At 47.7% G+C, this 26868-nt stretch overlaps 10 protein-coding genes across 10 annotated transcripts; 9 read left to right on the top strand and 1 right to left on the bottom strand.

Moving 5' to 3' along the window:
• Nucleotides 1-575: 575 nt before the first annotated feature.
• I302_100934 (uncharacterized protein) lies at nucleotides 576-3544 on the bottom strand (the record flags this gene model as incomplete). Its single annotated transcript, XM_019190946.1, has 12 exons — nucleotides 576-741; nucleotides 797-872; nucleotides 942-1113; nucleotides 1182-1204; nucleotides 1278-1385; nucleotides 1492-2203; nucleotides 2320-2545; nucleotides 2646-2812; nucleotides 2885-2967; nucleotides 3106-3157; nucleotides 3212-3234; nucleotides 3301-3544. 12 exons carry the CDS (start codon nucleotides 3542-3544, stop codon nucleotides 576-578), a joined length of 2052 nt encoding a protein of 683 aa, XP_019047694.1.
• A 379-nt stretch (nucleotides 3545-3923) lies between these two features.
• I302_100933 (uncharacterized protein) lies at nucleotides 3924-5292 on the top strand (the record flags this gene model as incomplete). Its single annotated transcript, XM_019190945.1, has 4 exons — nucleotides 3924-4022; nucleotides 4082-4364; nucleotides 4492-5084; nucleotides 5161-5292. The coding sequence occupies 4 exons, from the start codon at nucleotides 3924-3926 to the stop codon at nucleotides 5290-5292; spliced, it is 1107 nt and encodes a 368-aa protein (XP_019047693.1).
• Nucleotides 5293-6567: 1275 nt separating this feature from the next.
• I302_100932 (uncharacterized protein) lies at nucleotides 6568-8327 on the top strand (the record flags this gene model as incomplete). Its single annotated transcript, XM_019190944.1, has 5 exons — nucleotides 6568-6808; nucleotides 6922-7220; nucleotides 7344-7508; nucleotides 7602-7947; nucleotides 8092-8327. 5 exons carry the CDS (start codon nucleotides 6568-6570, stop codon nucleotides 8325-8327), a joined length of 1287 nt encoding a protein of 428 aa, XP_019047692.1.
• A 1566-nt stretch (nucleotides 8328-9893) lies between these two features.
• I302_100931 (uncharacterized protein) lies at nucleotides 9894-11270 on the top strand (the record flags this gene model as incomplete). The annotated part of the gene is made up of 1 exon (XM_019190943.1): nucleotides 9894-11270. The coding sequence occupies one exon, from the start codon at nucleotides 9894-9896 to the stop codon at nucleotides 11268-11270; it is 1377 nt and encodes a 458-aa protein (XP_019047691.1).
• Nucleotides 11271-12104: 834 nt separating this feature from the next.
• Nucleotides 12105-13043, top strand: I302_100930 (uncharacterized protein; the record flags this gene model as incomplete). Its single annotated transcript, XM_019190942.1, has 1 exon — nucleotides 12105-13043. One exon carries the CDS (start codon nucleotides 12105-12107, stop codon nucleotides 13041-13043), a length of 939 nt encoding a protein of 312 aa, XP_019047690.1.
• Nucleotides 13044-13859: 816 nt separating this feature from the next.
• On the top strand, nucleotides 13860-14744 carry I302_100929 (uncharacterized protein; the record flags this gene model as incomplete). Its single annotated transcript, XM_019190941.1, has 1 exon — nucleotides 13860-14744. The coding sequence occupies one exon, from the start codon at nucleotides 13860-13862 to the stop codon at nucleotides 14742-14744; it is 885 nt and encodes a 294-aa protein (XP_019047689.1).
• Nucleotides 14745-15814: 1070 nt separating this feature from the next.
• Nucleotides 15815-17116, top strand: I302_100928 (uncharacterized protein; the record flags this gene model as incomplete). The annotated part of the gene is made up of 1 exon (XM_019190940.1): nucleotides 15815-17116. The coding sequence occupies one exon, from the start codon at nucleotides 15815-15817 to the stop codon at nucleotides 17114-17116; it is 1302 nt and encodes a 433-aa protein (XP_019047688.1).
• Nucleotides 17117-17877: 761 nt separating this feature from the next.
• I302_100927 (uncharacterized protein) lies at nucleotides 17878-19619 on the top strand (the record flags this gene model as incomplete). Its single annotated transcript, XM_065869175.1, has 2 exons — nucleotides 17878-19254; nucleotides 19329-19619. 2 exons carry the CDS (start codon nucleotides 17878-17880, stop codon nucleotides 19617-19619), a joined length of 1668 nt encoding a protein of 555 aa, XP_065725247.1.
• Nucleotides 19620-20047: 428 nt separating this feature from the next.
• Nucleotides 20048-21314, top strand: I302_100926 (uncharacterized protein; the record flags this gene model as incomplete). The annotated part of the gene is made up of 2 exons (XM_065869174.1): nucleotides 20048-20067; nucleotides 20141-21314. 2 exons carry the CDS (start codon nucleotides 20048-20050, stop codon nucleotides 21312-21314), a joined length of 1194 nt encoding a protein of 397 aa, XP_065725246.1.
• Nucleotides 21315-22312: 998 nt separating this feature from the next.
• Nucleotides 22313-26579, top strand: I302_100925 (hydroxymethylglutaryl-CoA reductase (NADPH); the record flags this gene model as incomplete). Its single annotated transcript, XM_019190938.2, has 6 exons — nucleotides 22313-23224; nucleotides 23299-23410; nucleotides 23544-24014; nucleotides 24076-25985; nucleotides 26050-26123; nucleotides 26189-26579. 6 exons carry the CDS (start codon nucleotides 22313-22315, stop codon nucleotides 26577-26579), a joined length of 3870 nt encoding a protein of 1289 aa, XP_019047686.2.
• Nucleotides 26580-26868: the final 289 nt, after the last annotated feature.

Below are 26868 nucleotides of genomic sequence, written 5' to 3'. Positions count from 1 at the left end.
GGACCCCGCATGAGCCGTCAGAAACCTCCGACACTAGCCTGTACATAGGCATGTCCCAGAGTATACTACGTATTCTGTTGACAGCCAATGAGTGATTTGCATGCGACATTTTCATTTTGCAATTGTGTTCGGTCGAGCGATGTGCTCTGAACAAGACATGACATCAACATTACGTTCCAACCGGACGGTAGATGGTATCTCTGGCGCTCATACTCACCCGGAGGTTTTTGCACTCTTTGGACCCAGCTGGTATTACGGACGGGATTGGGGAGATGTTGGCACTATAGCGAACTATCGACCGGGTCAATTATATTCTGATAGCTACACAAGGTATATACATTCTAATCGTATCATAAAGTCATTAAACGTCATATATATACAGGTATAAGCCATCCCCAGTCCCTTGTCTATCCCCCGGATCTCTATAAGAGATCTCGAGATCGTCGTCAAAGCCAACTACTTTTACAGGGCAGTATCGTTCTGAAGCTGAATGCACGAGCGATATCGATCTTCTCCTTCTGCTCGACATCCAAACTTCTCTTACGATACAGATCCCTTACAAATCTAGTTTCGTTTTAATGCATCATGCCGCCTCCGCCTCCCTTACCGCCTACCCTCTCAAAAGGCAGTGCCAAAGCGCATCCAGCGGTCCCAACGAATATAGCGGCAGAGACGAAAACTGGTAAAGAGGGTGAGATGGCCAAAAGGAATCCTGCTGAGACAGGCGCCATCACTCCGGTGCTACAGTATATCAGCTCCTGCAGGGGCAGTGAGTGGGTAATTGGACTTGACTTACAATCTGCTCAGAGCTGCTGAAGTACCACATGCTGTTCCTCTGATACTCGTTCCGAACGTTTCGGGGGTCATACCGTCTGTGTCCCCGAGACGAGTTAGCGTATTTGACCAGCAGCAGACGTGGGGTAGAGGAGGTTTAGACTCACACAAAACAGCATACATCGCCGTGGCAGCTGCTGAAATGACCATCGAGCTCACTACCACCGCCCACTTGGCTTCGACATTGATGAATGCGAATGTCGATAGTCCCGTGGCGAGCGTACAGATCGCAAGGGATTTACGTCGTCCAAGGGTAGTTTGGATCATCCATGCGCCGATCTGCAACCATATGCCAAGTCAGCCTTAATCTCCGGCCAGAAGCGGCATCGGGGGTACCAAGAACTTACGATAGATCCTGGACACCCAGCGACTACGTTATGCAACAAAATGATGAGGTCAGCTGTGTTCGATGTGATCGGAGTGTTGATGAGCCAGAGACTCACGAGAATACAAGACATAATCGCTCAAAGCCTCCTTGATAGCTTCGTCGCCTTCTCCCGTAGCTTTACTTTCCAGTACAGAGGGCAACCACACATTGAACATTGTGTAGCCTGATCATGCACATGTTAGCATCAATCAACTGCGAGAGAGTCAACAGGCTAAAGATTGTCACTCTCGAGTGTGTGCGATTTGTCGGATAGATGAACAACCACTCACCAAAACTTATAGCGCCCCATATGATCCACATGAGAATGACCGTCTTCCTCCACTGAGGTACGAAAAGCTTGTTCATCTGCTTCAACCACGATCTCCACCATACCAAAGGTTTCTCATGCCATTTCTCGTATTCCCCATCGTCTTCGTGGGTTGTATCTTTATACCGTTTCTCCGCCCCTTCCTCGCCTTCATTAGAGTCAAATAACACCTGTCTTTCTTCATCCCGTCCAGCAAGAGAGGAAGTAGCATTGGCAAAACTACTATCAAATCTATTCTCTCTCAATTCATCTTCCTCTATAATACCGGGTGTAGAGGTATTATAAAATTCTGATCCAAACCTCAGAGGTTTCCCCCTACTTGATCCAGCAGCGGCCGTGCCTATACCTAATCCACCATACCTCCCATGCGGACTGTCGTTGTCATTCAGATCAATCTGGTTGTTCCATCTTGGCAACTCTCCATCCGCTGAACCCCCCATTATACGAGGCGAGGAAAGTTGGAGATTCTCGTTTTGGTTATCTTTGTCTTTGGATAGAGAAATACGTTCCGAGGTCTGGACGTCGGCGCGCTGGATGTCGATCGAATTGGAATTGAAAGTTGCGATTGCCTGTAGAGCTATGATGGCTTCGGACTCTCGGCCGTTCGATATGAGGTATCGTGGGGATTCTTGTAGGCGGAAGAGGAACCATCGGGCGAAGGAACATGCCAGGTTCTGTGTGGATCGTCAGCAGGACGAGACGAATAACTTGGACTGGTATTCTAATAACAATGGTTTTGAGGCAGGTATGATCATGTTGATGAGGTACACATGGAGGTGAAATCACTCACAAACAAACCCAAGACAAACATGACTCTCCTCCAACCTTCGTTCTCCCCCTTGGGTATATCACACCCGTCGAACGATTTACAACTATGTCCAGGTAAGAAGACCAGACTGACGACTGAGCTAAGCACCGCTCCGAGGGAGAAGAATACGGATAGGAGGGTGAGGAGGTATTGTTTGCTGTGGGGTAAATTCTCCAGGAAGAGGGTCCCGTCCGTTGGCATTGAGCCGCTACCATTACGGTCGGGGATCGTCAAATTGTATTTTTGGCAGAGTATGGATAAATAGCGATGAGTCAAGGATGGATGGGCGGATGATACTCCCCACTCACCCTACAGCGCTGCCCAATAAGAACATCCAGAAGCACAGTACCCAGAAATTCGGACTGAAACTTGCTGCAATGCCGAACACGGCTGTGAGGAACAAGGTAGCGTTGAACGGTAGGGATCGACCTAGTAGGTCTGAGATCACCCCCCAAGCAACTGCGCCGATCATCATCTACACATACTAGTTAGCATGAGTGAGGCGGATGAGGAAAGAGTGGATGGAGGAGGAGAGACGTAAACTCACACCTGCCATTGTGGATGCTGAGAGTAAACCAACGACTTTGGAGGAGAGGTCGAAATGCACTTGAACACGGGGGAGAATGACGGCTACACGCAATTCATTGGTATTGATATTAGCGACAAGAAGAACGATTCTCTCGATGCTTCTATCATAGAGCAGCGTTGCATGTGATGTCTGTGGTGGTCGACCCAAAGAAGGCCTGAAAAGGAGAAGGTCCAACTCACCTATACATTGTAACGCAGAATTATCAGACATCCAACCGAACCCGCACAGAGCCTATATGCAGATCAGCTACAACATCCCTTGACTTCTTGCAGACGATATACACACAAGTAATCTCCAATGATATGCACCTATCCAACACCAAAACACACCGTCAGTCCCTCTGAAGGATAGTAATGAGGGATAAGAGGACATACCAAACCCAATCTTCTCCAAGGTCTCTTCCAACCCCCTCTCTCCATCCCTTCCCCCGGTATCTGACCCGTCATCTCCCTCGGTCTCACTTTCATCTTCATCCTCGTGATCCAGCCCTAGCACATTCTCCGCGGCAGATCGGAAAGAGGGGATCCGTCCATGAGTGGACCGAATGGGAGATGAAGTTAAGGTGGATTGGGAGAAGATGTATGATGATTTGCGGGATGCGGGGGGTGGGGGGAGCATTGTACGGTGGATCACTGGTTGGAGTTGTGCATTGGAGTGCTAGGCGGATAGTATACTGGTATAGATTAGTCAAGTAATGAGACGATCATATATATACGAGATGATGATGATGATGATGATGATGATGATGATGATGGAACTGAAAAATCAAATCAAATCAACAATTTCAATGTCTAGCTCTTGTCGATAACCGGAGCACCGAGCATCAACTTGGAACTATAGTATAAAACGTTCGCTCGTTCTGCTTCATACCATCTTGCAATCTCACCTTGCATCCCGCTATATGTATCAAATACAGCACCATCATCCAGATTCGAGAGGATACGACCAATACCTTACAATGAGACAGGATGACTAGCTTGATCTAACCCTATACACCATGTCCTCGCCCCCACCTACACTGCCTTTACCGCCATGCCCCAACGGCCTATTCACGTTTGATGAGGGATGTGTTTTGGTGGAAGATGCAGATGAAGAGGTCAGTCATCTGTAAGAATGAGAGAGGACGGAAGGACTGATGTGTCATGATGCTTGAAGATAATGGACCTATACATGTCCCTCGCATCGACCTCGCCGGAAATCACCAAACGGGATGATGATTCTGGTGGACTGGGGTTCTTGAATGCGAAGGAATCGATGATGGAGATCACTATTGATCTGACACCTGATTCATTGAGTCATGGGGTTGGGCCTGGTATGGATTTGGACAAAAAGGTAAAGGGGAAGGGGAAGGGGAAGCAGTCGAATAGAGGTGTAGAGAGTGTGGTTGTGAAGATACAGCAGGATTTGGGGATGCTAAAAGGGCAGAAGGGGGATACAGGTGAGTACGGATTGTGCTGTGTTTCTTCTGTCGATATACACAAGCAAGAAGTCGACTGTTCACCCTTTTCCACCATGAATGTATGTGTGTGGTAGATGTATATATATCTGACAGTGATTCATAACAGGTAGCGTCCTCTGGCGATCCTCCCTACACCTCTCAACCCAACTCCTTCGTCAATCTATTTATCCCCTCTCATACCCCAATCCGGTATTTGACTCTGCCATCCTCCGAGGCTCATCAATCCTGGAACTGGGATCCGGTACGGGATTATTGGCAGTCTTACTCTGTCGTCTGTGCAGAACATATACCTCGAGCGATAGGTTGGAGAACCTCAAGTTGGTTAAGAGGAATCTGGAGTTGAATGGGATATCCACTGATACCGAGGTGTCGCCCCTGGGCAAGGAGAGAGGACCGTTGAAGATGAGCATGAATGGGAAGAATAGATCATATGCTGCGGATCAACGTCGACCCCGAGTCAACCTGGAGGAGATAGATTGGGTGGATGTTTCTCAAGAACGGAAATCTCATCCTGAACGATGGACCTCTACCTCTATCTCTAGAGAAGGGAAGGAGACGAAATATGATTTAATTCTGGCGGTCGATTGTATATACAACGAATACCTCGTTCAACCTCTTATTGACACTTTGGCGAAATACTGTCAACCCGGAGGACGAGGTGTAGTTTGGGTGGTAGTGGAATTGAGATCTCCGGATGTGGTAGGTTACTACACCTATAGACCTTGACATATAATTCGGTGAAGCATGCTGATTTTGACCCTGATATATCACATAGCTCACACTGTTCCTTGAGAAATGGTTGAACGACCCTTCAGGCCCATGGACGATAGTGAGGTTGAGCGAGGGGATGATGGGTGATTGGGATGGTAGGAAGGCCAGGTGGGTGGGTTGGGTGGGTTGGAGATGATTGGCAGGTATCTGATAATGGGAGAGATGATCTTTTTGTCAGGGGGTAATATATCATTTTTGGGCTTTTTGTAGTCCTTGTCCATAAGTAAGTATGTTGTATACACCATCATGACACCATCATGCATTGACATTTTCATATATTACTTTACTTCTTGAAGTCATGCGGGACACAATGTCATTACCACGTCGAGCAAGGTGAGAATCATGACTGATCTGGGAAGGATCTTCGTTATCCCCTTATGGCAGATATTTACAATCATCCCGATCAACTGGCTGCCTGCCTATATGAGTACCCCTTTTGTAATATGAATTGTCACCACATGCTCCTCTCTGTGCTACTGTAGATAGGACAATTGATCGCATGAAAGTTGCGAGTCTCTGGTCCATCCTGCCATACTCAGGATGTAAGAGTATGTATGGTGATCACAATTAAGGTTAAACATTGACTCACTCAGGGGTTTCAGATGTGTTGATGTGTTTTTGTCTTGTTATTTGTTTACGCGTCAAGTCAACCCGCAGTGAGAGGTGTAGGGGGTTGTTTGTTTACACTTAACACACTAGTCAATCGGACCGAGCTGGCTGATCACATTATGAACATGTATGTTACGCTTGGACACACTCACCCTATCTCTATTACCTTACCTTGCTTACACCTTGCTGAAAGAACATTCCTTATATCCTCATACTCTAATTCATATCGCTGATAGGACATTACTACAATCCACTACGAACACCATCAAAGGACCCCTCCCTCACCAACAACTCACATTCATTACAACCCAACAACAATAACACGCTCTTTATTAGGTGGCCAATCGATCAAGTCGTCCATCCCATCAATTCACCCTCCCTTTACTGCTCACTCCAAACTCACCGCTGCTCCTTTCTTCCTCATCTATCAACTAAAACAATAGCAATAGATCAAAGTAGCCCGTTTCATCAACCCAAATCAAATCAAACAGATCCTTTGTCAACTCCCTCCCCCCCAAAGCAAGGCAAAGCTCTTTCCTTTGGTAATATCTTGTATCACCGTGAGTTGATCCTTTACTGTACTAGTATACCGTACATGCCCATTTGCACGCTCTGGACCATTACTACTCTCAATCGTACCAGTCACAGTACTCTTGTACTATCATCTGTCATCGTTGTCTCCTATACGTAGCAAGGGTAGAGACTTAACAAACAAACAATAACAATAACATAAGCTGACCTGGGGTCTTTCATTCCCATTCCTCCCCTTACTCTCCGAAATAATCAAATAAAACAATCAACAATGTCCCAAATACTTGATCCGATCATACGTCCACTCGATGACGACGATGACAATGATACACCCACGACGACACGTAGACCATCACAGGATAACGACCAAGACGAAGACAAAGACACGATGTCATCTTCAGCTATCACCTCTGCTTCTGCTGTGACCTCTGCTCGAACGTCCGATGCTGCTGCTGTGAGCACCTCGGCTACTAGTGCGGTTAGGACTCAAAACCCTGCTACGCCTCAGTCTAGTGAGTGGTCTTGTGACTACTTTCCAGCCCATCATTATATCTACCTATCTGGCCTACCTTTTGAGCAAGAATGAGATAAATGCTGATAATTCTTTTGTCGACGATGTGAACAGCTACAATCCGATCGACCACCTCATCCGCACCCACCTCAACCTCAGCATCCACCTCAACCACATCTACCAGACCAACAACGACGTCCACTTCCACTTCCACTTCCAGCTCTACCTCCTCGGCTAGACCCACCACCACCTCATCGCTTACTTCCTCCCGTGCAACTTCATCTACCAAGGCGACTTTGTCCAGCTCAGGAAGCGTCAGTAAGAGTGCCAGCAGCGCTACGAGCAGTGCTACCAAAGCTGCTAGTGAGAGTGGGAAAGGTGGGATTGGAGGGTCCGGATTGAGTTTGGGTGCTGTGAGTTCTGTGATCCTCATGTATTCATAACCTAGTAGAACAAGATCGACACTATCACCAAGATGTGTTGGATCTGTTGCCGCTAGTGATCGGCCCATACTGATCATTCTATGATTCACCCAGCTCGTCGGTATAATCATCGGTGGTATTGTCGCGCTAGTCCTCATCGGCATAGTCGCGACAAGAACGATCAGACAAAAACAACGAAGAGACAGAGCTAAGAGGAGGAGCTCAATGTTCGAATGGCCAAGTACGACGATGGAGGATGAACCATATGAAAAGCCTAGGGTGAGTCATCAATTCTTACCACTTCTCCTTCTTTTTTCTGTCCTCTGGAATCGTGAGGATATCAAGCTGATGGACGATCTTGCTCGAAAATAGTACGACCCTCCATCCCAATCATACGCCATGTCAGACTCGTACAACACCAACCACGCCGGTACCGGAGCCGGATCCGGATCAGTCTCATACGTTACCAACGAAACTTCCTATGCGCCGGTACCAACCCAACACCAACCGCAAAACTACATGGAGAGGAATAACCCGCAATACTCGTATAACAATCAACCATCCTACCCACCTCAACAACCGCAATATCAGGAGAACATCGTGCCGCCTCCCCCTACTTTGGCTGCGCCGGGTAACAACTCCGGTGGTGGAGGGTTGAGAGACGGGTCGATGGTTAGGGTCAGTGTTGGGTTTGTCAGGTCTTTGGAGGATGAGCTTGGTGAGTTTTTCTTTGCCCTTCCCGTATTTCCGATGTTCCAACAGGCATATAAGACCATGTACCATGTGTCTGTGGAACATCTACTTTAGCATCGGTATCGCTTATACCCCTCAAACACCTCGCTAACGCTCGGTGTTCTCGTAGCAATCACACCAGGCCAACAACTCTACCTTCATCAAATGTACGACGACGGCTGGTGCCTCTGTGAAGATTCCAACCAATTCAAGGGTGTCGTACCTATCAGCTGCCTTTCGCCCCTCTCCAGCTCTAATGGGAACAACGGTGGACTCGCACCTAATATGAGTAGACAGGGGAGCGGTGGGTCCGGAGGGTCAGGCGAGAGATTACAGAGGAGATCGAGCTTGTATAGGGAACATTGAGCGGGAGGCGTCAGACGAGTTTAACGACATCTCTAGGAAAGGGAAAGAGGGAAAGGGCGGATCGATCTTATGTAATTAGTAGAATAGAATAATACGATATCTTCATTTTTATCTTGATTCTGATCTTTCACATTCATCTCGATTAACATGATTGATTTCTACGATACCCCTTTTCTGTGCTATTTCAGGTTTTATTTTTATACCCCCTTAGGTAGCGCAGCTGGTTGATATATTATTTATACTGGTATACATTACCAGTATGGTACACATGTAATGCTAAGAAATTATGCCATGAGTATGTCGGTGGTCAACTGATGGGTTGTCCTCTGCATATACGCTTTCGGCTAATCTCTGGTAGACAGGTAGAGGACTAGACGAACCAAATGGAAGGATTTCAGAAGAAAGCACAAATTTGAACACCTTCAATCATCATAACATGGTATGGTACACTACGGCGCGTAAAGTCTTGCAAGATTCGCTTCTGGCCACCCTGGCTGCCTCCTCAGTAGATGTAATTTGAGCTATGATTTTACAAGACCAGTCAGGTAGGGAATTGACTATCCCCGCTTGGTCACAGGCTGGAACTACCTATTTCGGCAGCTCGGGTTTGGGGTGCTGCAAGGCTAGCTGCCTCGGAGAGCAGAGACGCAAGAGCCATAACAAGCAGAATGTCCGTCTCCGCACCAGAATGAGAGTGGCAGCGCTCAACCTGTACCGGTACCGGTACCTGGCATGCATGCCACATGAGAGTCTGAAGTAGCTGACAGAAGGATTGGTATTGAGGTGTTCTGGCCGAGGCCTTGACCCTGTCCCAGGTGACCACAAGCTTGCCCTCAAAAGGAGGCTCTGAGATCGCCAAATATAGAAAACCACATCTTGCAAGCCTTTCTCCGCCACACGATGTTGTACATATCTTTCTGCATAGATGCAGCAATGGACAGTCACTAGATCATTCGCCACCTAACGAGATTACTGTACTGTACCACTAACTCATAGCATCTTCGTGGACTTGTCACCTGGACCTCCTTCTCGTCACCTTTTTGTCTCAAAGGAAGGTGATGACGTATTGTACCTGGAGATACTGTATCCTCCTGAGGCGTGCCGTGCCAGTAGCTTAGGTCAGCTAGCGTGCTCGTTTAGGAATCGCGATTACAGTAGATGCGGTGCATGGGCCTGGATTTGCAAAGGATGCTATATAAGGACGGCGATGCTCCACCTTCTGCTGTCTGCCTTTTTTCGAGATACGCCATGTGCAATGGGGCACTGGAATATTGTCGTGGGGGTTGCATGTCTTCGAAATTCGGTTGAAACAAAGGACATGCACAGAAAAAGGTGTTTCCAGATTTCAGTAGCACTGTACTCTGCATCGATCGTTAACGACTCCAAAGCGGCTTTGATGATTTAGATATATATAGGGGTCTCGCCACCCCTTCAGTTCGCTTGCTTTATCTTCATCTTCATTTCATCATTTCTGACATTCCACACCACCTGTAACACTTGCAGATCTGCACGTCTCCTTCCAAACTGTGTTGTGACTTGATCGCCATCACCAGACACGTACTAGATATGCCGGATACTCGAGGTCAAAGTGACTATGCCCGACAGCTAGTCGAGGATTCTGAACGTGACAGAAAACGATACGGTGATGTGACGTACCACCATGACGTTTTCGTTCACGTTCCTACTGGTCCTCGACCAACTTTGACAGGAAACCCAGAGGGGAACCCGATATGGGAGGTAAGAGGTCCCCAGTATCACGAATCATACGTGACGATGCCTCGGCTCCGTGGACACCCATCCCCATTTAGACGTGATACTTTGCTGGGTCTGCGAACGAAATTTCTAGACTGTGTCGAACATCTAGCGAGTGGCGGAAGGGACCTTCCCTCAGTACTGGACCCAGAAGTCACTCAGACCAACATCAGTGAGGAGAATGAAGAGTTTCTCAAGAATCAAATGGCCGTCTGTGACGATTGGAAGACAAGGTTGAATGTCAACTCATCGTACGAGGAATACAAAGCTTACGACGAGGAACTCAACCAAGCATTCCAGAAGTACATCACGAAATGTTCTGAACTGATCGTCGAGAACCATCCGTTGAGGGAGCAGATCAAGAGCAACGTCAAAACGTGGGATCAACTGGGTGAGGATGATAAGCGTATGAGAAACTGGCCGATAGTCGGACAACTCATAGAAGAGTCCCAAGCGGGGGACAACCTTGCCGACAAAGATCTGAAGAGACGTTTAGAGAACGTGTCGAAGCCTTCCCTGTGGGTTGTCTTGGGACATACCTGGGCGGAACTGCGGGCGAATACAGTCGATACCCGCGAGCCAGACTTAGTGCCTGATCTGTGCACTTATTTGCATATACCCTTGTATCCTTCGAACGATCGTACCAAGAGCGAACGGGTTTCAGCGGCGCAGGAAGCATTCAGGAAAAGGTTGAAATCGCAGTCCAAAGATCTATACTTCAGAGCTGAAGATCGCCCGGAGTCAGCGTCGGGTTTTAATAACGAGCTTTCGGAATTGTGGGATGAGCCATCGAGGACAAAGTTCGTTAATTCGCAATATATTAAAATCAACGCCACAGACAAAGAGTTCTCAACCAGGTTGGATAGGTTTTTGAGTACGATCAGAAATCCCGAGGACGAAGAGCTGTTCAAAGTCTGTACGTTATCGGGAAGGGAGTACTTCCAGTCCGAACGTGATTTAGCCCTGTTTCGGGGATATGTGAACTGGCGCAATCTTCCCAGAGATCTGAGGGTTGTCGTTGACGAATTGGCCACTCGGAGAATGATCGATCAATCGGGTGCTGGGAGACTACCTGAGAATTTCAGGCAAAACCTTAGCGCCGATGAACAACAAGATATAGGTGAGTTCCTTAGCTTTCACCATGGTCATCTCTCGTCCTCCGATCCATATTCTGACCCCACAGAGACTTAGGGATATGCGCATGACTTCTCTCGACTACTGTTTGATACCTGTACACATAAACCCGGCCGTTCAGACTTATGACAAGGTGAAAGATCATCACCGAAGAGAACAGAGGATTGCGGTTCGAACGTGGTTTACGTATATCGAGGATGCACAGGATCATAACACCAAAGAGTCTTAGAGTCCATTGACACATGGCAGTTGCACCCGCTTACCGTAAATCATCATATTCAATGACCTGCTCGCAATTTCTTGTCCAGTACTGTCCAACGATCATCAAAATCCGCCACACATCGGATTAAGCCAAAAACAGCCGCAGGATGTTCCTTTCTGATACCTCCTTGGCTTAGAGGCAGACCGAGCCCATGCTCTCCTTTACTACTAGAGAAAATGCGGTGCAGATCGTGTCAAAAGAAGGTGCCATCACCGGAAAAGGAAGGGCAATACATTTGGTTCTCCGTTGGCGACTCAAACAGTTATACCTTATATTGCCTTGCAGTGTAGGCACCCCGCTTCACTCGTGTCTGCAGAGTTCCTAATAGTCAATTCGATCTTGCCACCTATCCCAAATCTTTCCTGCGCCTCTACACTATACTAAAGTATAACCTCGGTGCAACTTCTCAAGCATACATTTAGACTTATAGTCCGAAGTCGCATTTTGACCGCACATCATGGTGTCAAAAAGTCTGATAACCACCCATTTCGACAGTAGCGTTCAGAGTCTCAGTCCCGATGCTCAAGCCATGATCACCAAATCTGAAGAAGACGAGAGGGAACGTGGACCCGTCACATACCGCAACGACCTGGTCAACTTTCGCGAATTACAAATCCTATGAGAAAGAGATGCACTCCCGTTTCTTGAATTATCTTACAACATGTGCCGGCCTGATCACGCAGAACCATCCATTGGGTTCAAAGATATCGACCCAAGTGACGCGTTTCGATGAACTGGATGATGACTCCAAGAGGTATCTCCTGCTCAACGACAATCTGACGGATCCTGAAAGCGATCAGGAATGTCGGGATGAGCTTCTCAAGATAACTTTGGCTAACGTGGCTAAACCTTCCCTATGGCTAGTTGTGGGCAATGCATATGCCCCTCAAAATCCCAATAGAGCTATGACGGAGTGCACCAAAGAGATCAAACTCCTCCCCGAGTTTGAAACTGGGGTGGCCGTGTTCCCCGTTCCTTGCAATGATCCAATAAAGAACAACGCCGCAAATGCTGATTTAAGCAACATCTGGAAAAGATCAGTCTCGGGCTTGTATCGAGCGTTAGACTCACAGACCCGACTGGAGGGACCACTCGATACTACACCTGATCCAGGATTTTTCGATTGTAATTCTGACTTACAGCTCGTTTCTGAGCGGTCAGAGGTTTACATCAGGACTCAACATGAGAAGATCAGCCAAAGGGAGAAGAAACTGGCGGAGATCGCTCAGAATGTCAAGGGTAATCTGAGTGGGACAATTGACAATGACTTGTTCGAGGTACACGCCATGTCAGGAAGGGATTATTCACGACTCGATCTTTTGTCAGCTCAAGATTGGGGATTCCTTGATTGGGACACACTCACAAGTGTGTTGACCAATGAGTTCAGCGAGATCAGCCATCAAGTGGAATTTAGAAGATTGAATCCGAGATCGAGACAGGGTCTTACTGAAGATCAAGAAACAGAGTTGAACAAGATTGTTGATGAGAAGATCCCCTACTTTAAACCTCTCGATATCAGAGGAGGCACGCCAGTCCCATCCTTATATGATGGTTGTGAGGAGTTCTAGGAATATACTGCAGGATGCATACATTCCTTTGTTTGAACTCAATCGGTATGCTGAATTGAGGTCATTGAGGTCTTTACACTTTCATAGAGGTTAAATCGAAAGTGCCAAGTCTCCTTTCAGGAATTCAGTCAATCGAGAGAGCGGAGAGGCCAGGGTGGCGGACTCTCTTCAGGTAGATTACAGCAGGAGTACACACCCAAATGGTCCGATATGTACGTAATTATGCCTCCGGCCACTCTGATTCGGAAGGCTTTCAACACAGTGTCATTGTTTCCCTGTTCGCAATGAGAGTCAATGTAGGACACAAGGATCGCTGTGGGGGCGTATTTCTCAATCGCCGCCCGTTCGAAGTCTCAGTTGAATGGAGGCATAACGCGCGACGTTCTAGAACAGCTCGTTCAAGATATTCCACTTGACCGGACGATCAAGCCCCTTACACCGAGATCGTCCGACTCAGGCCTTCTTCTTTGCATATCGTCTAGACCATTGCGATGTATCGACCACGAGTCTCATGAGGCCGGTACGATCACAAAGTCTGGACCGTCCCATACTGCAATGAAGGGATGGGCCAAGTCATTGCGGTCATATCTCGGGGTCTACTTTGTGCTGCAGGAAGAAGGCGCAACTCACTGAAACTATCTTCTTTCAGTGATTATAAGAGGATACAAAATAACCCGGAATCAATATCCCTGAGAGGATTTCCCACACAACTTAACTTTGTCACAACTACAGCAGCACTATACTAACATTGTCAGCAAATTGACGGTTGGTTCAGATTTGATAAAATACCAGAAGAGTCCCACTTGACCCCTTACGATGACTCAAGAAATCCCCCCGAGTAGTACATCTGTACCGAGCAAAGCCTTACAACTGGTTATGGAAAACGATGCCAACCGGACAAAATCCGACACTCTCTCTATTCTTTCTGAGACTAGTGATTCTCGTCATGACGCTCCCGACAATACTGTCTCCCACACTATTAACACCTTTACCGCAGAGGCCAAAGCTGGAATCCCGTCTGTTGAGAACATCAAGGACACCTTAGGGACGAGGAATCCCGCTTCACTAGACCCAACTCTGAACTTGCATGCTTACCTTACGAGTGGTGTCGAAGTCAAGCGACGAGGTTGCAGCGAATACTACAACATCGTTCCAGCCAATAACAGGCTCGCAGCCTTGAACTATACTGCACCAACATTTGAAGACAATCCTGTAGACAGCCAAAGAGTTGTCCGTACCGTTCATACGCGATTGCGTGGAAACAAAAATACCCAATTCGAGTACACCCCTTCCGCGGGGGTCGGGACAATGCTGAGCCAGCTCACCGAGGCGGTGAAGACCTTTTGGCAAGAAGGTTGGCGAGCGACTCTGAAGGATGAGATGGACAGTCTTCAACGGAAAGGAAGTGGGCATGGATCGAAGATAAGATATGTCGAACAAGAGACAATGGAAAAATTGATCCAAGGATGTAGCACCGATCATCCAGTTTTCAAGCCCCTTGATATGGCTGCATACGAGAAGGGAAATAGTGCGAGATGGGAAGGTACTGAGCTGGTTGGGCATGTCATCAAAGATGGTACGTTGCTCTTCCATATCCGCGGTGAGCCAAACGAGAGGTCGGAAGCCCTTGCCACTGTGAACTGCGAGTCTCTACCAAGCGAGTTGAATGCGTGTACTATTGATAGTCAGAAGAAAACATAAGATATGTTTCGGTAAAACATGATGTACTTAAGATAGTCAGTGGTGATGTAGGAAATGTTCGGGATGTTAGTGTGCGCACGTGAAGCAGAATATCGAGAGGTGTCCGAGGCCTGAAGGGAGAGAAAGGCATATGTGTTGAGAGCTGGGAGAGTTTAGTCTGATTGTCAAGACTGAGCATCAGCTTTTCTCCGTCTTCAGAGTTCGAAGAGCAATATGCTAAGCTGTAGATCATCTTTCCTATCTTCCGCTACTTGTGCGATGATGTTTCCAGCAATATCGCGGAGCGCCCGCAGTGACAGTTTAACGGAAAAGGTTTGACATTGAGAAACTCCGTGGATCTCATTATGCACGGTGGGTTTCGAATGAAGATTGTTTTCTGGATCGCTGATCAAACCCCTACAATGACTGTGTGTGATCTGAAAAAGCACATTATGTCCTTGGGCGTTCTGGACTGGAACAGGCGAAGGAAATACAGTATTGACCTCTGGCAACTTCTGCTGAGCCTGGAACTACACGCGATCGGTTTCAGTTGGAAATGGGAAAATGGTTCGACAAAGAGTTCCCAACAGAACCATAAAGGGACAGCAGCACCGATAGCGCGCAAGTAATAACACGCAGGATCGAGCTTGTAGAAGAAGGTATGGTATCTCGTTCTACAGCACAACGCTCCAGTCACATCATCTCTGTGCGATTTCAAACAGAATATTTTCCGGCTGCGTGGTCCTTCTTGTGTGGAGATGGATGAGCCTGCTCCACAATCCAGTAGAACAGATCTGGAACTTCACAGAAGGCATGTCGCGCTACATCATTCTTGTTCAAATTGCATCGAAGCTGTAAGTGCATACGGTCCGGTCCGATCGGGTCGCCACTGGGCTGGAGGCGGTGGAGTTGACTGTTATGTACATAAACGAACGGATAATGCTTGCATTCGATTTTCGCCACTTCACATCCATAGCACTTCCACATTCAAGTTGCCTTGTATCAAACAGCAATCATTGTCATCCGCGGTTCCTGAACACTGACAGATAATTGATCCTTCTGAATAAGCATTCATAAAAGCACTACACGACATGAGAGAAAGGGCAAGTCCGGCTACGGATATCGTTCCATTGCCTGTCAGAGGAGCCACCACCACGACATGCGGACCTCATGGCACTGATCTTGGTTGGTCGAGAACAGGGGGCTCCCCGGAGACTCTCGTGGGGGACGATGACATGACGGAAGGAACAGAACTCACAATAACAATTTCTCTCGATACCGGGAGCTCTAAACCAGTATTTATGGGAACTAGCTATCTACATAGCGGTATCAAGAAGATCGATGAGCGGCCGGGACGCCGATGGCTTGCTAGATTGACCTATAATGAAGGTGAGGAGCCGTCTCAAGACGTGAAAGATCTGAGCTCCGACCTGGATCGGAAAGTACTTGTACCTCTGATCAGACAGCACTCTTTCATCCCTTTGGAGATATCCAAAACATCCGATCATTCCCGAGGTCAAACCTGGACAGACATGCTCAAGCGTTACCACGACCGTGCGTATGATAACGGAGAGAGAATGTTTTATGAGGCCTGGGATGAATTTCAGAAGGCTCATCCAGAAGCAAGCGATCAGTTCGATGTCAAATACGTTCCGCAGGAGGTATACGCCGCTGCTTACCCTGATCCATCTTCTGTTCATACCGATTCATTCTACAACTGGGCGAACAAGGGTGTCTTCGATTTCGAGGAGCATACAAAGGAGGTGGACGAGTTTCATGCCGACAGCTCAGAAGCCTCCAAGCCGATCGTGTTGACCACCGTTGCTTTGAAAAAGGGGGCATACCTTGGATACTCTGCTGATGTCAAAGAAGAAGCAGGGCGTAAGGACGAAGATCTATTCAGAGACCTTCCTAGTAGCTTTGGCTCGCTTAGCTGTGCATCTGCAGAAGACGGCGCTGATCTTGACAGTACATGTCACACCGTGCTGCCGAAATGTGAGACAATGGTTCGCATGGCAACTCTGCCCGGACACTCCATTAGCCAAGAAAAACAGGACAGAATTTCGAGTTTCGTCAACAGATTGACAGAGCAATTGAATTCTGTCCCGCAAAGCACTTCACCGAACAAGGAAGATGACAAGCGCAAATCGTACCTTGATCTGTGGTATGTCACTCAAAATTATATTGACGACAAGCGAGATAAGCTTAAGGAACAGACAGAAATGTATATGAAGCAAGAAGGACTGGATGGATCCGACTGTACGTACATCAACACTCTTCCGGAGCAAATAGAGGAAATTACCGGTATGCAGCTCCCACAGCTTACTGATAGGCAGTATTGGGACTGGCTGAAGAGGTCGAAAGGTTATGGCGCAGATGGTCCAGAATCATAAGGCTAAGAGGGCCTCTCAGCTTGACCAGTCGTCAGTGTACGGGAAATTGTGGTTCGGATCGTTTCTAGTCGGTATGAACATAGCTTGTGCCCATATAAAACAGCCAGAAGTCAACTGAGGTGCTTTTTGCGATTATCATGTTGTGCTCCTGTCGATTTTAGAGAGTGGAATGGTTTCATAGGAGACACTCTTGTGGATATGGTTTGACACGTACAGGACCACGTCCCATCACAGTCATTTGCTGGAATCATAAACCAGGGCGGTTCATATCAGACGGCCTGTCTCAATCTGGCTAATCTTCAATATCATCCCTGAGGATCTCAAAGGGAGGCATCTTTCCCTTTTCCCTGCTATACAAAGATCAGGAGGGGAAAAGGTAAAAGCCAAACGTCTTCAGTAAATATGTACATGGAGTGCTAAGTCTGAGGGTCATACTTCATCCATTGACCACGGACGTCATGTCAAGAATGGGTATGATGTAGGTGCGGTTGAAAGGAGGGACAGATGATAAAGGATGATTCGAGACATTCTCATTGTCATCGTACCAAGCGAGACAGCTTCGGAGAAGCGCTGTGACTTCATGCTCCTCACAGTGTACACGAATAGATAGGACTTGCAAGCACATTCTTGAATTCGCGGGCACACCGCCTCCTCGCAATCTCACTTTCGATCCCACTTGTCGAACTTGTTAGAGCCCCCCACGAAATCTTTCCAAGGCCTTGCACGCATACGCGCTAAGGTACAGTAACCTCGACCTCACCATGCGATTCGAAGAAGTTAAGGATTCTCAACTAAGAGAGCCGTATGTCGCCACCACCTATGTCTGCTCCCACGGTGCGGTCCCCCTGATTGACAAGTCGCCGTCGCTTGCATCTGATGAACAAGCGCACGAAGCGTACATGCGAAAGCGCTCCGAGAACATGCACGAGTCAGCCCAAGCGGAGCACGGCGAGTCGATCCTTTCCAGATTTAGCAATCGACTGTTTGGAGGGAAAGACCACAGGTGGCTAAGGGCGGAAGGCAGTAAAGAGAAGACTCGACAACTTTTGTCTCACGATGAAGGATCGGCCCCTCGACAGGCTGGAACCCAATCAGTGTTACTTCCAGATTACTTCACCGACACTCGGATCATCTGCCCGAACGCATCGAGTAAAGGATATTCCAATCTATTGACCCTGATAGAATGCGAGAAGCTCCCAATGGATGAAGCTCTACTTTGGCGCAATTATAATAAGTGCTCGAATCGGGAAGCGGTCGAAAGCTCACTAGGAGGCAAAGCGAATATGGACTTTGCGAAGAAGCTGATCAGTTATGCCACTGCGGTGGAAAGTGCCTGCGACAATGCTCTCCGAGGTCCGGCAAGACTGGCTCATCCGATTTTCGAACCTTGTTTCAAGTCGGATTTTAGGATTGATTCCTACCCGGGTGAATACGTCCGAGCTACCGAGACAGGTCTGAAGAGGTTGAAAGATCTGGTCACCGACACTGTTGCCAGATTGAACACGAGTCAAAACACAGACAGACCAATTAGGCATGAGATCTTGAGTGCGTGGGATGATAAGATTAAATATCCACACGCAGGGTCAAGGGTCACCTCTTACGATCCATTTGAATATACCACTTCGCTGATCAAGAGCTGTCGTGCGCTCAACCCCAATTTGGATCTTACCAGGGACATAAGAGGAGATAAAGTGGTTACATATCGGAACCATCCGAGAAGATCAACCAATTTCACGGTGTTGGCCGTTCCATATCTCGTGAGAGGTATTCATCCGCCTTCGGGAACCAAGAAAATAAGTGAGGAGCCTCAACGACTCGGTTCGAGAGGTAGATTGTTCGTCAAGTACATTCAGTCAGGTGACGGTGGCTCAATGCAGGATTGGTTGAAGTTTGATCGATTCCGCGCTGCTTTCGAGAAATCCTTGAAAAAACGTGAACCAGTCCAAGATCATGAGACTGTTTGGACTGGCTTGCAACTCGATCACGTCGTTGCGTTGTCGGAAGACTGGGAGGCAAGCTTAGAACAATACGTCCAAGATATTTTCTATGAGAACCGATTGATCAATCCTCATAATCTATCGTCCGTGCGCCTTACAGGTCAAGAGTTGAGCAAGATTCGTCCCGGGACTGCAAGCAATGTGGGTGTCATGAACTGGAAGGACTACAGAAATGAAACATCGGATATGTGCAGCTACTACCGTGGTAGACTTAGTGCTACAGCCGAGGTCACCGAAAAGGAGCAAACAATGGAAATAGACTCCGGTCCAGAGTAGATGGACGAGAAGGGATAAGCTCAGACGCTCAAGAAGCACACATGCGCAAATACGGTCAAGCAGTCTGGGAGTCGATATTGAACTTACATCCGTTGGCTGGAGGCTCATGTATCAGAGACTACAATCAACAGATGACGCTCTATGAAGACCGTTTCCCTACCAATATCGTTTCATGTGAAGAGTCGAGACTGAGGCGCAAATTAAAGCCTGAGGGCGCATCAACGGACTAATCGCTACTAGCATCCACGTTATCTACCAGCGTTCGATTGACGCGTTGACGGTGCAAGGCCATGGCATGAATTGATGCTCTTGCTTGGTACAGCGTTTCCTGTGCCGAAACGTGCTCGCAAACTTGACAGCAGCATCCGATACATCCTTCTGGGAGGGAGCTAGTGGACCGAGCAACGCTGTTGGATTCCTGTTTGACGTCATCTTACTTGTAGAAATGGTTCTCCTTGTACTAGTCCACTCTAGCTGAGCTGACTGCGATCAGGGATGATAGAATGAAAAGAGTGATTCCAGGACATTTAAATTAGCGCACGGGTGATCGGCTCACACGGCTTGAACCCTGAGTCATTACTAACAAATCGTAATCGGTGATTAGGAATTATTCACCACGTGCATCGACCATTCCTGTGGGGATATCCACAAATCAACAATGCGACTAATCAGAAATTTGTATTGTAATTACGATTTTTTGCTTGTTTCTGTTTTCGAAGAAGCTGATCAGTTATGCCACTGCGGTGGAAAGTGCCTGCGACAATGCTCTCCGAGGTCCGGCAAGACTGGCTCATCCGATTTTCGAACCTTGTTTCAAGTCGGATTTTAGGATTGATTCCTACCCGGGTGAATACGTCCGAGCTACCGAGACAGGTCTGAAGAGGTTGAAAGATCTGGTCACCGACACTGTTGCCAGATTGAACACGAGTCAAAACACAGACAGACCAATTAGGCATGAGATCTTGAGTGCGTGGGATGATAAGATTAAATATCCACACGCAGGGTCAAGGGTCACCTCTTACGATCCATTTGAATATACCACTTCGCTGATCAAGAGCTGTCGTGCGCTCAACCCCAATTTGGATCTTACCAGGGACATAAGAGGAGATAAAGTGGTTACATATCGGAACCATCCGAGAAGATCAACCAATTTCACGGTGTTGGCCGTTCCATATCTCGTGAGAGGTATTCATCCGCCTTCGGGAACCAAGAAAATAAGTGAGGAGCCTCAACGACTCGGTTCGAGAGGTAGATTGTTCGTCAAGTACATTCAGTCAGGTGACGGTGGCTCAATGCAGGATTGGTTGAAGTTTGATCGATTCCGCGCTGCTTTCGAGAAATCCTTGAAAAAACGTGAACCAGTCCAAGATCATGAGACTGTTTGGACTGGCTTGCAACTCGATCACGTCGTTGCGTTGTCGGAAGACTGGGAGGCAAGCTTAGAACAATACGTCCAAGATATTTTCTATGAGAACCGATTGATCAATCCTCATAATCTATCGTCCGTGCGCCTTACAGGTCAAGAGTTGAGCAAGATTCGTCCCGGGACTGCAAGCAATGTGGGTGTCATGAACTGGAAGGACTACAGAAATGAAACATCGGATATGTGCAGCTACTACCGTGGTAGACTTAGTGCTACAGCCGAGGTCACCGAAAAAGGAGCAAACAATGGAAATAGACTCCGGTCCAGAGTAGATGGACGAGAAGGGATAAGCTCAGACGCTCAAGAAGCACACATGCGCAAATACGGTCAAGCAGTCTGGGAGTCGATATTGAACTTACATCCGTTGGCTGGAGGCTCATGTATCAGAGACTACAATCAACAGATGACGCTCTATGAAGACCGTTTCCCTACCAATATCGTTTCATGTGAAGAGTCGAGACTGAGGCGCAAATTAAAGCCTGAGGGCGCATCAACGGACTAATCGCTACTAGCATCCACGTTATCTACCAGCGTTCGATTGACGCGTTGACGGTGCAAGGCCATGGCATGAATTGATGCTCTTGCTTGGTACAGCGTTTCCTGTGCCGAAACGTGCTCGCAAACTTGACAGCAGCATCCGATACATCCTTCTGGGAGGGAGCTAGTGGACCGAGCAACGCTGTTGGATTCCTGTTTGACGTCATCTTACTTGTAGAAATGGTTCTCCTTGTACTAGTCCACTCCTAGCTGAGCTGACTGCGATCAGGGATGATAGAATGAAAAGAGTGATTCCAGGACATTTAAATTAGCGCACGGGTGATCGGCTCACACGGCTTGAACCCTGAGTCATTACTAACAAATCGTAATCGGTGATTAGGAATTATTCACCACGTGCATCGACCATTCCTGTGGGGATATCCACAAATCAACAATGCGACTAATCAGAAATTTGTATTGTAATTACGATTTTTGCTTGTTTCTGTTTTTCAAGGCGTAGTAGTAGTCAGGTTTATCGTCCCACACTTGCCTTTTTGCGGTCAATCCCCTTTTATCGTTCAATAGTCGATTGGTTATTTATATCATCTTTCTTTATACCCTTGCACTCTCCCTCTTCTCTCATTCGCCACCACCTTTTCGTCCCTTCCCCTCGTCTCCTCAACGAGCAGGGCATCATATTCATTTGACATATCGACGCGTCGAACAGCGAGAACAACATCCCAGTCTTGCGGTTTCCTCGGATAAGTACACACTAGACAAGTACGACATCAAAAGTTAATTTGTTATTGGATGAAATCGCGTTTCGCCGATTCTTGATTTTTCTATTTCCATCGGTCAATATCTCAACTTTTTTCTGCTGTTCAACACAACAGAAGTATCGTCTGTAGAACCTTTTCAACACTGTCCAACAGGTTCGTGTCGACAGTGAGGGGCTAGGATCTCACAGGACCACTTAATCTTTTCTCGCTCCACTTTGACGCTTGGATCGCTCTTACTTTCAGTATGGGTCTGCGCAAGATGCTTCGATCCACCCTCGTCTCACTCTCCTCCATCTCGTCCTCCGCCCCCATCGAAGTCATTACGACAGGCTTCATAGTCGTCACACTCGTCTACTTCCAGCTGCTCCATGCGATCAAAGGATCTGAATTTTTCAATATCCCTTCTGCTTCACCACCACCCAAACCCGTCCATCTCGTCCGTCTATCCCACCCACCCCATCTCGATGATTCAGCATATGGTCTGCCAAGTACCAGCTCAAGATTAGCCAACCACTTCAATACTGCTACGCCGTGGAGTGGGGAGGACTGGCAGCCTGTCACCGTAGGGGATTTTAGAAAAGTCTTAGAAGGGAACGCGGTGGAAGGTGGATATGTGTTTGATGAGAAGATCGGCGGTAACCCAGCGGGTGAGAAGGCCGCTGTCGTACTGGTGAAACAGATCGTCGTGGTCAAGGAGGATGAGAATGAATTGACAGACCAGTGGGAGGATTGGTTGTTGAATGATTTCGGTATAGAATTTGGAGGTTCAAAATATACATACAAGGAGTTATGCTTCGATTGTTCCATTAAACCTACCCTCATCCAGCATCCACTGCATCCATCTCAATCGGTGATCACACTCTTCTTGCAAGCTCCCACACCTTATACACCAACATTACCCTACTTGAACGGCTTAGGCAAACTACCTTCGTTCGCTCCTGTCGATTCAAACACAACCTTCAGGATCCTTACTCCCTCAAGCGCCAGCTGGGGCTTCTTACCAAGTTTTGACGGTGCGGGACTGTTCTCGAACTTTGGTGATGGTCTCACCCAAAGCGAGAAGGAGGACGAAGATGCGTTATACGGGTTGAGGAATGTGCGATGGTTCGCATATGCTGTCAGAGCTTTTGGTATGCGTTTCTGGAATTTGGCAAAGGTAAGTAACTCTCAGGCACCGCGACTTTGTGATATAAGAATCCAACAATAAGCTGATGTTTGTTCCTTTTCCAGAACGCTGATTCTGCGGACATCTTTGTGGTGTTACTTGGATATGTGCTTATGCATGGTGTCTTTGTGCACCTGTTCATTGGTATGAGGAATATAGGAAGTTCATTCTGGCTTCGTGAGTGAAAAGCGATAAATCGTTAAATCGGATTCGGCCGCCATCGAAGTTTCCCATCTCATGACATGTGACATTCAGAACAATAAGATGTCAACGCTAATTATTCATTGTTCTTTTCCATCATCACATATAGCCGTGGCCACTTTGGTATCTTCTACGTTCGCATTCCTCGTAGCTCTCTTAGCAGCATACTTGCTCAATGTCCCCATCGATCCCATATGCCTCTCAGAAGCATTGCCCTTCTTAGTCATTACAGTTGGCTTCGACAAACCTTTCTGGCTCGCTAAAGCGGTACTGCAAAACCCAGACATTGCTCCTGTCCCCACATCACCCGAGATGTCACCCGTGGATGATATCGTTGACGAGACTGGTCTAGGGTTAGATCTTGGTACACTACATAAAGAACTCGCTCCGTTAGAAAGATTACAGAGACTGGCAGAAGGGCAAGTCAGATGGGCTGCACCCGTCGCAGCGAAGAAGATCGTTGTTGATGCTGTCAGGACGACCGGTGTTAGAATCGTTAAGGACTATGCTCTTGAGATCGCTGTGTTGAGTGTTGGGGCAGCTAGTGGTATTGGTGGATTGAGAGAATTCTGTTATCTTGGTGAGTCGACCGTTTCATCCACCCCAATCGCATTTACTAAATCTCTTTTCCGAATTTGTAGCCGCCCTCATCATGGCTGTGGACTGTGTCTTCCTTTTCTCCTTCTACGTCGCCATCCTCAGTGTCATGGTCGAAGTTCACCGAATCAAGCTCATTCGTGGTAACAAGCGAGCCAAGCATCTCCGACGCAATTCCAGCCATGCATCTTTGAACGGTGCATCTATCTCACCATCCCCTACCGGCAAATCATTCAATACCAAAGAGGCAGATGGTCAACCCAAGAACCCAATGGTCCGACTCAAGCTGCTCCTCATCGTTTCCTTTCTTACTTTGCACATCCTCAACCTCTGTACCACTCTCACCGAACAGACAGCCTTGAAGCGACATTCAACCCATTCCGTACCTCAGGTCACCCCACGCGCTATGCTCGACCCTCGAAGTCCCGCACTTTCACCTATGTTACAAGCATTGTACGACAATCAACCCGCAGAGACCGACATGGCGGTGCAGATAATACCTGCTACCAATGTTGTCGTGTCAACCGAAGATTATACACCTTCGAGAATGGCCACTATCGATCAATTCATGAGCGAGTGGACTCAACTTGTTGGTGATCCAGTGCTCAGTAAATGGATCGTCGTCACCCTTGGTATTAGTGTTCTGTTGAACGGGTATCTGATTAAGGGTATCGCTTCCAATTCTATGGGTGGCAAAGGCCCAGTCGCTGCTGCCGCTCAGATCCTGGTGGGCGTCTTTGAGTCCGCCGAAAAGAGTGACAGGGAGAGGAAGGCAGCCAGCAAATCCGCTACTCCTCGAGGCAAAATCCCAGCGAATCACACTCGTCCTGCTCCTGCAGCGGTAAAGGACGGGGAAAAGACGCCGAAGGGAGATGAACGTCCTAACGGCAACATTGGTCAAGTTATGGTCCCACCGGCCCCGAACGTCCCTATCATCTCTGAACCCTCCCCGCCATTACCGAAATCCGACTCTAGCTCTTCACTCCAATCTATGCACTTTGGTCGACGATCCCTCGAAGAATGTATCGATATTTACGCTGGAGGTGTTGGATCAAACAACTTGTCGGATGAAGAAATTATTCTGTTGGTCGAGAAAGGCAAGATTGCTCCGTATGCTCTAGAAAAGGTGTTGAAGAACCTTGAACGAGCTGTGCGAGTCCGACGAGCAGTCATCTCTCGAGCATCCGTTACTCGAACATTGGAGAACAGTCTTTTACCTATGGCCGATTACGACTACAAGCAAATCATCGGAGCATGTTGTGAAAACGTGGTTGGGTACATGCCTTTACCCGTCGGTATTGCTGGTCCACTAAATGTCGATGGCGAATTGCTTCATATTCCTATGGCTACGACTGAAGGAACGTTAGTCGCATCCACCTCAAGAGGATGTAAAGCCTTGAACTCTGGTGGTGGGGTAACAACTGTCCTCACACACGATGCGATGACTCGAGGACCCGCTATCGATTTCCCTTCGGTCGTCTTAGCTTGTGATGCAAGACTGTGGATAGATTCCCAAGAAGGTTTCTCCATCTTGAAAGCGGCTTTCGACTCCACCTCTCGATTCGCAAGATTACAGACTCTAGAATGTGCTTTGGCAGGACGAACGTTATACGTCAGATTCGCCACTCAGACTGGAGATGCGATGGGGATGAACATGATCTCCAAAGGTGTTGAGAAAGCCCTGGAAGTCTTGAGGGAGAAGTATCCCGATATGCACGTTCTGGCGCTATCGGGTAATTACTGTACGGATAAGAAACCCGCTGCTATCAATTGGATTGAGGGTAGAGGTAAATCCGTGGTGGCTGAGGCTGTCGTCCCTGGACATGTGGTTAAGAGCGTTCTCAAGACGACCGTCAAGGATCTATGCAATTTGAATATCAAGAAGAATTTGATAGGAAGTGCGATGGCGGGAAGTATCGGTGGATTCAATGCTCATGCTGCGAACATCCTGACTGTGAGTTTGAGTAGATCCCTACGGTATTGTGTGATGCGGTGCGCTAATTTTGTGGTGGCGCTAGGCTATGTACCTTGCCTGTGGTCAAGATCCAGCTCAGAACGTCGAATCGTCAAACTGTATGACATTGATGGAACCGTGAGTTGGGCTGGCTAACGTATCAGATTCGATAGCAATACTGATCATTTGGTGATTGGTTGCAGAATTAACGACGGTGCCGACCTCCTCATATCATGTTCTATGCCGTCTATCGAAGTCGGTACAGTCGGCGGAGGAACCATTCTCTCCCCCCAACGAGCCATGTTAGAAATGCTCGGCGTGGCCGGTGCACACCCTACCACCCCCGGAGCCAACGCCCAGCGACTCGCCAGGATAATATGCGCTGCGGTAATGGCAGGAGAATTGTCCCTGATGTCTGCCCTCGCTGCTGGTCATTTGATTCAAGCTCACATGAAACATAATCGATCGGCACCCGTCACTCCTGGTGCTGTAACGCCTTTTGGTGGAATCACACCACTCAGAGAAAGTATGTTGATCAATGGTCCGCCGCCTAAGGGGCTGAGTCCTGTCACTGCTACAAGACAGACGTTCTAGGATGGGTTAGATAAGGAGTATATGGGAATAATTGGTTTCTTTCTTTCTTCGCATTTGTTTATATATACACATCAATACATACAAATCACAAATCACACATGGCATTTATGATACCCCTTTTTCCAGGCTCCAAACCTTCTATATACATACATTATTCCGGATTCTGGCATTTTAGCGATAGGATATTCGTTTTGTCTGATTTCACATGAGAGTATAGGGCGAGTGGTTCAGAGGATGATGAGGTTCTTTAGTATTGGATTGATGATTCTTGACATGACACTTGTTGATA

Source organism: Kwoniella bestiolae, chromosome 1, assembly GCF_000512585.2.
Source record: "Kwoniella bestiolae CBS 10118 chromosome 1, complete sequence".
NCBI classification, from domain to species: domain Eukaryota; kingdom Fungi; phylum Basidiomycota; class Tremellomycetes; order Tremellales; family Cryptococcaceae; genus Kwoniella; species Kwoniella bestiolae.
Note: the sequence above shows the minus strand (reverse complement) of the source record. Positions and strands in the feature narration are given on the sequence as shown.